Source organism: Micromesistius poutassou (genome assembly GCF_964030765.1).
Source record: "Micromesistius poutassou genome assembly, chromosome: 10".
Classification (NCBI taxonomy): Eukaryota; Metazoa; Chordata; class Actinopteri; order Gadiformes; family Gadidae; genus Micromesistius; species Micromesistius poutassou.
In genome coordinates, this window is record NC_140280.1 from 2,222,339 (window position 1) to 2,235,258 (window position 12,920).

The 12,920-nt window shown below is 46.8% G+C and overlaps 3 protein-coding genes across 3 annotated transcripts in view; 2 read left to right on the forward strand and 1 right to left on the reverse strand.

Annotated features, from left to right (window-relative positions):
- The window catches only part of supt20 (SPT20 homolog, SAGA complex component), a gene marked incomplete at its 3' end in the record, with an annotated part of 11,808 nt that extends 11,301 nt beyond the window's left edge, over positions 1–507 (forward strand). Inside the window, exon 20 of the mRNA XM_084473642.1 lies at positions 497–507. Coding sequence (XP_084329768.1) covers positions 497–507 — 11 coding nt within the window. The remainder of the gene's footprint in view (positions 1–496) is intronic.
- Positions 508–667: 160 nt separating this feature from the next.
- On the reverse strand, positions 668–4,013 carry exosc8 (exosome component 8). Its single transcript, XM_084474182.1, has 11 exons — positions 3,960–4,013; positions 3,472–3,508; positions 3,271–3,334; positions 3,109–3,182; positions 2,981–3,026; positions 2,471–2,576; positions 2,239–2,284; positions 2,040–2,136; positions 1,719–1,839; positions 1,226–1,332; positions 668–891 (listed from the first exon to the last, which is right to left on the reverse strand). The coding sequence occupies exons 1-11, from the start codon at positions 3,974–3,976 to the stop codon at positions 773–775; spliced, it is 834 nt and encodes a 277-aa protein (XP_084330308.1). The 5' UTR covers positions 3,977–4,013; the 3' UTR covers positions 668–772.
- A 266-nt stretch (positions 4,014–4,279) lies between these two features.
- On the forward strand, positions 4,280–11,033 carry alg5 (ALG5 dolichyl-phosphate beta-glucosyltransferase). The gene is made up of 10 exons (XM_084474141.1): positions 4,280–4,588; positions 4,736–4,904; positions 5,382–5,428; positions 5,617–5,685; positions 6,399–6,491; positions 7,013–7,126; positions 7,723–7,782; positions 8,678–8,829; positions 9,537–9,622; positions 10,511–11,033. The coding sequence occupies exons 1-10, from the start codon at positions 4,523–4,525 to the stop codon at positions 10,624–10,626; spliced, it is 972 nt and encodes a 323-aa protein (XP_084330267.1). The 5' UTR covers positions 4,280–4,522; the 3' UTR covers positions 10,627–11,033.
- Positions 11,034–12,920: the final 1,887 nt, after the last annotated feature.

Genomic DNA, 12,920 nt, shown 5'->3' on the forward strand with positions numbered 1-12,920 from the left:
GGGTTTTCGAGCGTTGCGTTTTGTCAGGGGGGGGGATCCCGTCCTTCCTCAGTGTGCCCCCCCCACCCTCCCATCTCGGCTGGCGTCCCCCCCCCCCCCCCCCCCAGGCCGGGGACCCGCCCTGAAGCACAGCGCCGTCGAGGCTCCACCGACACTAAAGATATCAAAAGCGGCCGAGCGATCGCTCCTTCTGATTGGTTCAAAGTTTGCCGCGTGTGCCGCTTATGGAATGGAAGCGCGCCGCTTTGAGCCGGTCAGAAACACGAGCCACTGGGGACGACGTGTGTCTCACCCCGTCTGGCGGAGGCCCCCTGTGAGATTGACTGGTAACCAGTCTTTCCCCATCCTGGCGGCGGTGGTGGTGGTGGTTGGTGGCGGTGGGACGGGGCAGCACCTTTACCTCTGTAGGTCCACTCTGAGTGAGCCTGGCACGGGGCTCCCGCGAGGACTGGGATCCCAACATGCAACACGGTGTCCCTGCTTCGTTTTTGTACAGCAAAGTCCTGACGCCTTTCCTTTTAACGAGCTCCAGAGCCAAGAGTGTATTCTTACGAGAAAGTGTGCGTGCGTGCGTGCGAGAGAGAGAGAGTGTGTTTGTGTGTGTGTGCACGTCTGTGAGCGAGAGAGAGATATTTCTGAACACTGAGGAATAATTTTTTTAAAACAGTCTTTGTCAGCAGTTTTATTGTTATGGAGAAAAAAATGAATATATATTGACAGTTGAAAAATACAAGTTTTAGATACAAAAGAAAAAAGGACTGCTTGTGACTCTTCATTTTCCAGACGTGACGCTTTTGGCGACCTTATCGATGAGCTTCTGGATCTCTCTGTGGCGCACCTGCGCTCGGCTGATGCACTCCTGCAGCCGCTCCCCCGAGAGCGACGTCCCACCTGGTCAACGGGAGACGCAGACGACATAAGGGTGTTAGGGTCAGCGTAGCCATGGGGAGGCAGTGTGGCACACCAGAGCCAAACTGCTTTCTGCTCTGTCACCTTCAATCAGGAAACGAGCCAAACCCTCAATTAGCTGCTCAATTCCGGCTAACTGTTTCTTAACAATCAGCAATCAAATAATTTTGAATAGTGATGAAGGCCAGTCAACCAATCAAGTAAACTATTTTAAACACCCTCCTTCTTAGCTCAGTAAGTAAGAAACAGTAAGAAAGACTCGGCTGAGTAGGCGAGCGTCGGGGTGGAGTTAACGCTCAGAGGTTGGATGTCTGACCTGGTTTGTGGACCGAGCAGAGGCGACCGTCCTCGTCCGTGACCACTGTGAGCTGAGCTGTGGACAACCGCTCCTCCTCACCCGTGGGGTCCACGATCAGAACCGAACTACGACACAAAACGCAGCCCAGCAGAGTAGTCATGAACACCGCTTTAATGAATCCACATAGTGATAAGTTAGTTAGTAGTGATGCATCTCCAGTGGTGTCTTTTTCTTTCCATACCATGATCCCTGTTCTTCAGTCTCTTCTAGCAAAGGAACATCAATGATCAAGTCGTTTAATCCGTCTTGCAGAGCTGTAGAACAATCAAGTCCTCTACTACTTGGTTTCATCTACAACTAAATCTACCAGGTGCTGATAATTGTTGCTAAAAAAAAGCTAAATCTAGATATATCATAATAATACCCGATGTCAAAGCCATCAAAGAACCGAGAGGGCTAATATTGACTGAATCGCATATTTAGGAAGGAGTGAAAGAGTAGTCGTACTTACTTGTCAAAAACACAGAAGGAGGAGCCTACTGGGTGCCGGTGGATCTGCAGCGGCGTTCTCTTCTTGAGGTCCACCTCCGGCAGACTGGTCTCTTTGTTCACTGTGACTTCTGGAAGTTGTGCTGCGAGGAAATCATTGGAATACAGAAATGGAATGAACAAAAGACCATCCGTTTGTTTAACAAGCATTTCAATATAGAGTGTGTAAGTTGTACCTACACAGTTAAAGAAACATAGGGGGGTCTTGTTTTCCGAAAAGTAAAAATCGTAGTGCGACGTAAACACACAATGGCTGCGTGGAACAACAGTGTGTGTGTCTTACCATTCTTGAGCGCGGCGAGCAAGGCGATGACACACGTGTCCAACAGGTTGCCGTCGTAGTCGAGACACATGAGGTCGCAGTACAGCACCCAGCACAGCTGGAAGAGACAGCAGGAGAGAGCCAACGCACATGAACGACATCCAGCAGCAGGATCCTGAGCAGACACCACAACACAACGTAGGCGATCAGTCTCATTTACCTTTCCTCTCTCGATGCACAGGTCTTCCGTCCTCACCACCTCAGAGCTGGAATATAAACAACAAGAATGAGCGTATACGTTTAGAACGGTGGCAGGTCTGAAGCAGGTCAGGTGACAAGTCTCAGAGCTGGGAATGTAAACGATCTAGTGAGCGTCCATCACTAACAGCGGCCTGAAGGAAGCGGGTCAGGGAGAGAGAGCGAGCGAGAGCGAGAGAGAGAGGACGCGGCACCTTTCAATGATGTCAGCGATGAACTGGCTGGCGGCTTGGGCCTGCTCCCCCGGGGCTCCGGGCCTGAAGCCCGACGAACACAGCGGAGGCAGGTCCACGTTGGGCACTGCAACACACACACACACACACACACACAGTTGGAATCTTATGATGGCCGTTCTCCCTCCACCTCTGTCCATTGAAGGTTCTACTGATCCACTGCTTTTAAGTCTAGTCGTTTCAGTCATTTATATTGTGTATGTATGTTTGTATGTTAACGCAATTGATACAATTTGTTTTAAAAACGTGTTATACAAGTTGAGTTTTAGCCTTATGTTAATCTTGCTTTGTTTGGACACCCGATAGATTGCGGAGGCTGTATACTCCCGAAATTCCCCAAAAGTTCCGGGATTGTTCCAGCCATCGCGGAGGCTTCATTGAGCAAGATTCCTGAGCACCTCCTTAAATGTACAGTATGAATCTGAATTCACTGTGCATTTATTTGGATCAAAAATCGTAGTGATAACTCACCTATGTAACCTTTGTTAGGGGCCTCGACCGACGGGTTTGAAAGCTCCTGTGGATGATGAAAAGATATACAGCGTCAGGAGTCTATATTTATTGACAAGCACTGACATTTGGTTGCATTGGACACGTACCATTTTGATTCCACAGATGACTGTGGTGTTTCCAATCTTAACCAGGGCAGAGCCATCTGCTGTGGAAATGGATCCTACGGGAGAGAGAGAGAGAGGTTAGCATGTTTACAGTAAATAATAGATACACGTTAACGTTTTTACTATTATTATTATTTTCCTCACCTATGTTCAGTGTTGTGGTTCGGAATTCCACCAGTTCCCTTCCGTCAGGCCGGCAGTTTTCTTTCTGAATAAAACATACAAGCGGCCGTAAATACCAGAAGCTTAATCGGTTAATTGTTGCATTTTTTCACAACATCCCACAGCTGGTGGTAGGGTTAGGGTTAGTCATTGACGTTCATCAAGGGATTTTGTGCCACTAACCAGAAAACTCCTGTGATATTCCAGAGGCTCCGCAGTTCTGAATATGGATATAAGAAAAGATAATTAGTAATAGTTTAGTATTAATCCCCAGCCGCAAATATAATAAAATAAATAGAAACAGTCAAGGGAGAATAAAGATCCAAGATACAAAACACATCTCAATGTGAGTGTTGACTGATTATGTCCTGAAGAGATATCTCTTTGTATCTCTCTGAAGAGATATCTCTTCAGGATTAATAAGTTCAAGTTCATAGCAACAACCCACAGTGGGGTCGGGGCAGTGGGGGCACGTTCCTTCCAGGGATTGATCAATGAAATGTGTTCCCACTTATTACAACGCACTGATCACACCGCTACACCGAGGGGGGTCGGCAGAGACTCCGCTTTAAGAACACCGTAAACCTCATCATAAGTTCCGCTCATAGTTAACATCATCCTCAAAGTGAAATAGATAGATCCAATAGCTGTCACCAGTGAAATATTCTTACTTGAACCCAGCCGCCATGATGTTTTGGTTAACCACGTGGGTTCGGCTTGGGACGTACGGCAGCCGCACAAGGACAATTAAAGTCGAGACGTAAATAATGAGCGCGACAGTAACGCAAATTATTAAATATAACCTAATTTGAACTGGAATAAATACTAATATAATACTGAAAGAATTTCGTTAGTATTTGATAAACTAATGCCACCAACAAAAGAAAATAATAACCATGAAGTGAATAACGCTATCCCCAACCACTAGAGGTCAGTATACACGAAACGAAAACTCCTATAGCGGCCACTTACTGATGACGTGGTCCAGAAGACGTGCTGCTGTACTTCCGCCTTACAAGTTGTGTTCGGTTTTGATTGGAAGTGGTCTTGAACCTTCTCCTGAAAATGCTCGTCTGAAGGATGATTTGTGATTTTACTTTCAAACATTCCCCCAAACCCTGCGCTGAAGCGACGACCTGCCATCGCCAAAGCGGATCACAGCGTTGAGTGTTGAACCCAACATTACCCCTGTTGTCAATTAACCTGCTGATCTGTCAGGGCTTGCTGGGCATGGATGATGGATTTTCTTTATGATTTACTTCAATGCCTTGTTGCACTGGCTGCGAGTGCGTCCATAGCAGTAAGTAAACAATAATGTGTGCACATGTCATGATCTGTGTGAGTGGAACCAGATGTCTAATTATTGTCATGTCCAGTATTGCCATTTACAGTGCATGCATGACCCTAAGCCATTCATAATCGGACTCTGATTCTTCTTGTTTTCCAGGTGTTGGTGCTGGCCCACGTCACGGCCACCGTGGTGGATCTGACTCGACACGAGAAGGAGAAGAGCTTCCCCACGGCGCCGGGCTGGAAGGAGCTCCTCCCCAGCATCCACGACCCGGCCACCAGGGAGCTGTCGGTCATCGTCCCGGCCTACAATGAGGAGCTCCGGAGTGAGTCCTCCTCTCATGACCTGGATGGTTCCATCGCTTCAATCTGTGCTTTGTTTTGTGTTGTGGGTCGATCTAACTTGGTTTAGAGTTCATCTGGTGTCTGGTGTCAGTTGTCCTTGTCCATGAAACACAAAGCAGCCCAAGCCATTCTACTGTGTAGACTGTCGGTCTCAAAGAAGACCTTAACTAAACACTGCACTAACATTTAGCGGTAAAAGCAGCATTATAAATAACCAATTTCCGCCTTTTAACAGTTCCTATATTTCTGAATAGGTCTTGTATGTTAGGTTTGGGTTATGCTGTCCACATGTATCTCTGTTGGATGATGATGATGATGAAATTGCCAATCCAGAAAGAAGACTTTACAAAATAATAACCAGTTGGGTGTGTTTCCATCCTAAGGCCTGTCGATTTGTGGGACAATATGTAATTTTACACCAGCAGTAAACAATAGGAACCGTGTGTGTGTCTTTGCAGTGCCATCGATGCTGGAAGAAGCAATGGATTACCTGGAGAAAAGACGGGTCAGTGATGGTGACTTGAAATTGAACCTAGCATAACCATCTCAGTACTTTTCTCGTCTTGCTCTTTTATTTACTTCTGTGATGCCCCCCCCCCGTCTCTTCTTCTTCTTCATCCTCCGTTACCTTTAATGTCCAGCAGGGGGCAGCATGCACTCAAAAACACTTCCTTGTTTGCGTTCCCTCTACAGAAACGACAGCCTTCCTTCACCTATGAGGTCCTGGTGGTGGATGATGGCAGCTCAGACAAGACATCAGAGGTAGAACCCCTTTAGAATAAGAATAGAATAAACTGTTTTTCACTGTTGCCTCCTTCTTATTGTAGAGTAAGAAGTGCCGTTAATGTTAAGTATGGCTGTCAGAACAACAATGTATTATGAGTTCATTCTGATGCCGTTTATGAATATCCAAGGTGGATGTATTGTAACCTGACTCTCGCCAGATGAATTTCGTTCCGCCTAGCTCCACTCATCCATCTGGGATCGCTCCCGTTGGGAGATATTTGGGGACTACCAGAAAATGGTAGAGCCAATCAGGACCGCCGGGCAGGATTTTTATAGATGTGACGTAGCGGAGAAGCGACTGTTTTGATTCAGACGGCTCGCACAGAGGAAGCAAGTGTCACGGGTTGGTTTCGATGTGAGTGGTTGAAGTAGCACGTCAATAAGGATGACGAGGACAAGTGGTTTATCCAGTCATATGCAAGGATTTTTGATAAGGCCCAGCCTTCTAAAGCACCTCTTCAATGGAGCGATCCCAGATGGATGAGTGGAGCTAGGCGGAACGAAATTCATCTGGCGAGCCTATTGATGTATTGTACTTGATATTTAAAAGTGCCTTCAACTTCATGTGAATTGTTGTGTGGAAAAATGACATTGCTGCACCTTTTATTGGTACTTGTACTTGATCCGAGACCTTCACCTGATGTAACGAGAGTTTGTATTTGAAACATGGCTGTCTTTTCCCTTTTCAGGTTGCATTCACGTACACAAACAAGTTTGGTGCGGACAAAGTGCGAGTTCTGACCCTGGTGAAAAACAGGGGGAAAGGAGGAGCAGTCAGAATGGTACGAACCCCGACCGACAACCTTTTAACAAGATCCAGGAAAACAAAATCCAATGTTTAGGAAAAATACAAATGAATGACAATTTGAATTTATATATTCACAATTGATTTATTGTTTCTTATTTCTTCTTCTTATTATTATTTTTTAAATAGCCCCATAAGATCTCTATTTTATGGGGGTTTTAAAACATTCATAGATGCTTTGGTTGCCCTCGTGGGAATCAAACCACTAACCCTACCCCTAACCCCTACCCCTAATCCCTATCCCTACCACTAACCCCTAACCCCTACCCCTACCCCTAATCCCTACCCCTACCCCTAACCCCTACCCCTAATCCCTATCCCTACCCCTACCCCCTACCCCTCCCCCTAACCCCTATCCCTACCCCTACCCCTAACCCCTAACCAGTTGAGCTAGGGAGGACCACTTGAAGCCATCAAGGCCATAAATTCTTTAACTTTATCTTTCCATGTCCATGTTTCCCCTGTTAACGAACTCCTCCGTCTGGACCTCACCTCCAGGGCGCCATGAGCTGCAGGGGCCGCCTGATCCTGATGGCGGACGCAGACGGGGCCACCAAGTTTGCTGACTTTGAGAAAGTAGAGGCGGCGCTGGAAGCCATCAGCCCCAAACCAGTGGGTGTTGGCTCCGTCCGTCGTTGTTTGATTCCCTTGAGTCTTGGTTGATTTTTGCGTGTTTACTAGGGGTGTAACAATACACTGAGGTCACGGTTCGGTGCGTACCTCGGTTTTTAAGTCACGGTCTGGTTTGTTTTTTCGGTACAGCAGTTTTTGTTTTATTTTTTTTATTAAGCAATTTGATTTTGATTTGATTTGATTTATTAAATTTTATCAAACAAATGCCTTACACAAATGAAAAGACATCAAGTACAATTGGGGATAAAAACACAATGAGGTCTCAGGATTTATTTCCATTGTGGTCCTCAACACAAAACATCGGGACAAGACAAAGCACTCACAGAGCGTGTGATAATCAATAACAACTTTATTGAAAAGAAAAAAAATATATATATATATATACTTTTTTTTCAACATTTTTTTTTTTTTTTCGGTACGTACCGAAATGAAACGTGCATCGAACCGTGAGACCCGTACCAAAAGATTTCGGTACGAATACGCGTATCGCTCCACCCCTAGTGTGTACCGGTCCTGGTCCCAGCAGTAGTCATGCCCCGTTTTTATGCTTAGCTATTTGTTCTTCTTCTTCTCAGGACAACATGGCCATCACCTGTGGGTCTCGGGCCCACCTGGAGCAGGACTCAGTGGCTGAGGTGAGTGTTGGACCCGCGACTGTACCGTCTCGTCTCCCCCCCCCCCCCTCCCCCCCCCCCCCCCTCTGGTCTCACTGATGGCTAGTGTAGCTGTGTGAGCCTGCCACGGCCTCATCCCGTTCTCATGTGCAGACGCTGTGGCTCTGATCTCACCTGGACAAAAAACATGTCTTCGACAACTTTTTTGTCACAGCCAGTGTTGTTGCCGTTGGCGCCTGTTGCCAAGCAACTGTCTCAGACAGTTGTTTTATGATGTGTGTCTTGAAGCGTTACACGCGGTGGGGTTTATGGACGGATGTGTTAACAGCCACTTGTGTGGAAACAAGTCCATCAAGGTTTTTATTTCTGAAGCACTGTTTGTGTCCCTAGAGGAGTTATCAGTAAACAGACCGGGGCCTTGTACTCAGTCTGATCTCTCACATACCAGTACAAAAGTAATATATATATATATATATATATGTATATGTATATGTACTACCTCAGTTTCTCTAAGATCTACTACTAATGTCTTCCACTCTTAAATCTACTACTAATGTCTTTACACTCTTAGATATACTGCTAATGTCTTCCACTCTTAAATCTACTACTAATGTATTTTACTCTTAGATCTACTACTAATGTCTTCCACTCTTAAATCTACTACTAATGTCTTCCACTCTTAAATCTACTACTAATGTCTTTCACTCTTAAATCTACTACTAATGTCTTTACATTCTTAGACCTACTACTAATGTCTTCCACTCTTAAATCTACTACTAATGTCTTTACTCTCTTAGATCTATCACTAATGTCTTCCACTCTTAAATCTACTAATAATGTCTTTACACTCTTAGATCTACTGCTAATGTCTTTACACTCTTAGATCTACTGCTAATGTCTTCCACTCCCCCCTCAGAGGTCCATGTTCCGTACCTTCCTGATGTACGGCTTCCACTTCCTGGTGTGGTTCTTCTGCGTGCGGGGCATCAGAGACACGCAGTGCGGCTTCAAGCTCTTCACGCGGGAGGCCGCCCTCAAGACCTTCTCCCTGCTGCACGTGGAGCGCTGGTATGGCTTCCTTCACCTCCTCTCACCTCCTCTCTCCTCACCCCCTCTTCCTCTCTCCACTCTCATTTCACCTCCTCTCGTCTCCTCTGCACACCTCTCCTCTCACCTCCTCTCTCCTCTCACCTCCACTCTCCTCTCTCCTCTCACCTCCTCTCTCCTCTCACCTCCACTCTCCTCTCTCCTCTCACCTCCACTCTCCTCTAACCTCTACCCTCATTTCATCTCCTCTCCCCTCCGTCTCCTCACCTCCTCTCACCTCTACTGACATCCGCTCTCCTTTTCTCTCTTCTCTCCTCTCCCCTCATGTCACCTCCTCTCCCATCCTCTCACCTCCTCTCACCTCCTCTCACCTCCTCTCTCCCATCCTCTCACCTCCTCTCACCTCCTCTCTCCCATCCTCTCACCTCCTCTCTCCTCCTCTCACCTCCTCTCACCTCCTCTCACCTCCTCTCTCCCATCCTCTCACCTCCTCTCTCCCATCCTCTCACCTCCTCTCACCTCCTCTCACCTCCTCTCTCCCATCCTCTCACCTCCTCTCTCCTCCTCTCTCCTCCTCTCACCTCCTCTCTTCCGGCGACGTCCTCTGCCAGGACATGAAGTCACGTTCACGTGTTGACCATGAAGCAGCTCATTGTCATTGGTTGGTTAGCTAACGCTGAACTGACTCCATCATCATCGTTGTTGTTGTTGTTGTTTTGCCGCCACAGGGCTTTTGACGTGGAGCTGCTGTACATCGCCCAGTGCTTTAAGATCCCCATCGCGGAGGTGGCTGTGAACTGGACGGAGATAGAAGGTACATAATATGCTCTGCTGAAGAATGGTTACCGGGCGACGTGTACCAGTGTCATTTCACAGTGATCATCACCAGGGACCTACCCCGGGGAATCCAGCGTTCTCGCAAGAGCATCATTTGAATTTGCTCAGCGAGTCACTCTGGGAACGAGCAAAATACTCACTCCCCGATTCCCCTGGCCCAGAACATTAACCAATCACATCGGTGTGTCTGATATAGGCAGGCCAGAAGCGTTGCTGTTTTACCGACCGGATACGGCAAGGGTCTTATCTATTGGTTAGCTCCGCTGGTCTGGATATGTCACCCCTTGTATTCTTCTGATTGGTCGTAGTGTTATCCAATTGCGTGGATAACAGACCCTACAGCTTTCTAGATGTGGGTCTGGATTTCCAGGCTACCAGGGACCAGGACTTGGGCTTGAACTCATGTGGGGTCTTGTGTGTCGTGGTAGGCAGTGTGAGACTCATTACCATGAGTAGAGATTCTGGGTTTATAATAAAGTGTGTGTGTGTGGTGTGTGTGTACAGCCCAGTGCTGCATTGGCCATCGGCTTTGGCTGTTTGGCTGTTTCTCCTGAAAATGTGTGGGAAGTTAGAAAGTGTTTTCTGCTTGGGCCTAGATGCGAAATACCTCCAGCTACAGTGATTAGAGAGAAATAAAAACAGGCCGGCAAAGAAGTTGGATCGTAATATTGTGGGAGATTGATTCTCTATGCACAAAGGACACTGGATTTGTTTTCACTCGACTTCCATCCCTTTATTAAAGACCAGGGAAATCTCAGATAATGTCGCAGACTCACCGCCAATATAATGGCCCTTTTTATGACTAACGTGTGTGTGTGTGTCCGTGTGTGTGTGTGTGTGTCCGTGTGTGTCCGTCTGTCTCCAGGCTCCAAGCTGGTACCAGTTTGGAGTTGGCTGCAGATGGGCCGCGACCTGGTCTTCATCCGGCTGCGTTACCTCACAGGAGTTTGGAGGCTGGACTCTCCCCGGAAGACGGACTAGCCAATCAGAGGAGCCCTCGCATCCATCCAGCCGGCCGCCTTCGATAGGTCAATCCGAACTCTCGTTTTGGGTGGGACTTGCCAACGCTTCTGTCCCCGTCCGCCGTGTGTTTTTTTTGATGGTTGTCCTGTCGTAAAAACGACACAATGTAGAGTTCCACCCGGCCTGATCGTTCCCATGGCGATGGCTTGTGGTGGCCATGGTTACATGCACACTGTGTTGCGTTGCCTCTACGTCTCTGGCCGTCTTACTGGGTCAGTTATGTTTTATTGACTGAATCATTTGTGAACCGGCACCGCTGCTGTAAATAATAACAAATCTGTTGATTGTCTTTCAATTTTCAATTTAAAAAAAATTGGCCAATGAGATGAACGCTCTCTTTGTAGTGAAAAGGTTTACTGGGGATACTGGGGCATTGAGCAGGTGGACAAAAGCACTTGAACCAAAATAAAGAAACTGAATTTGGTTTATAGTATTTTTTTTTTTTTCTTTTTCCAATAATTGTATTCTACACTTTAGGGTAAATTGACTATAAACTAGAGGGGGGGGGGTGGGGGGGGATTTGATTTCATATCGACTGCTGTAAATATCTCTCCATGTATTTTATCCCAGCTCTCTGCCTGCTGTCGGTCTAAACCCCATTAGGCCCCCAGGGCGGCATGTAGAGCCCCACCAGCCCGTGGTTGCGCAACCTGTTCGGATGAAAACGGACGTCGTGGCTGCGACGATGAAAAAAAAAAAAAAAGGCATAGTTGACATATTTCGCAGGGATTTTGCGGTCGTTGTAGCGTGTATTTCGTTTCTATGTTGAGGTTTGGAAAAGGGAGAGAGAGAGAGAGAGAGAGAGAGAGAGAAAAAAAAAAAAGGGCTTGCACGCGCACGACTGGATGTCTCGGCGCGCGCCGTCGAACCCCATCCTGTTTGTGTCTGGCCGGCCGCACGAGAGGACAGCTCAGAGGCGCGGAATCTTCCTCGAGCAGAACCTGTTAATGATTTCTCCGCAACGTGGAGTTAACGAGGCGAACTTCAAAGAAGTCCCATGACAAATGCGTGCAAACACTGCACAATTACTAAGTAAATAAAACACGTCTCCCCCCCCCCCCCCCCACCCACCCCCCCTATAAGCATGTGAATCCATTCACCGGGGCTACCTAGGTGTGGAACAGTTTACATCCCTTAGTCAAATGATGGACTTAAGGGCGATCCACCTGAGTGCGAACACGTGGCGGGGAAGCATAGCTGGAAGTTGTTGTAGTTCATGTTGGAATTATTGTTACGTTCCACGGCAGTTGCTGTAAACTGTGAAAATGTCAAACTTCTAGACTGGCTGTCGCCAGCCAGGCTTGCGTCATTAACTGGACCAGTCACGGCGCTCACAATGAGGATTGTATCCATCCGCAATGAAAAGTACGTCCGGGTGGCCCGCAGCATGGAGCCGATAGCAGACAGCGCCAACGTGATTTATTTTAGTTAGTTTAGTCACACACTAGCGGATGATGAGGGTTTGGCCATCGAAAATAAAGGGACCTCGTTTGCACAGGTGCGTGTTGGTGTAACGCTATGTTAAATATAATACTTAAAAAAATGAAATAATTAGGCTAGTAATTAGTCTTAAGCTTTATAAATTCATATATATATATATGTATCAATCTTTAGAACACACAGATACAAAGCGCTTCACATACACGCACGTTTTTTAAACGATTAAAGAAATATTGTTCAAATAAATGACACTCCAAACACTCCAGAGACAGACCAAACTAAAAATAAACGAAAAATGACAAAAACAATCATTGCTTTAAAAAGAAGGGAAAAAAGTTCTCAAATCGCAATTATGCAGAAATATCTAACAAGATGCAGATCTTTTCTTTCCTCCAACATCTAGTGCAAATAATAAAGAATAATCACCTTCATAATTGCCCTGTATCTAAGTAGAATTACGAATTAGATACAAAACAACAATACCTCCCGAATAAAGTGAATATTGATACATGGTTATGAATCACACACACACACACACACACACACACACACACACACACACACACACACACACACACACACACACACACACACACACACACACACACACACACACACACACACACACACACACACACACACACACACACACACGTACACACGTGACCATAGTGAGACCAGTCCGCCAGACGTTCTCGAGCTCCGCAAAGCTCCTCAGATCCTGGGCGAGTTCCAGCCAGGGGGCTGGCGGAGGGATCCAGCACGCAGGCGCTGCGGTTCCAGCCAGGCTGACGCCGACGTGGTGGCGCTGG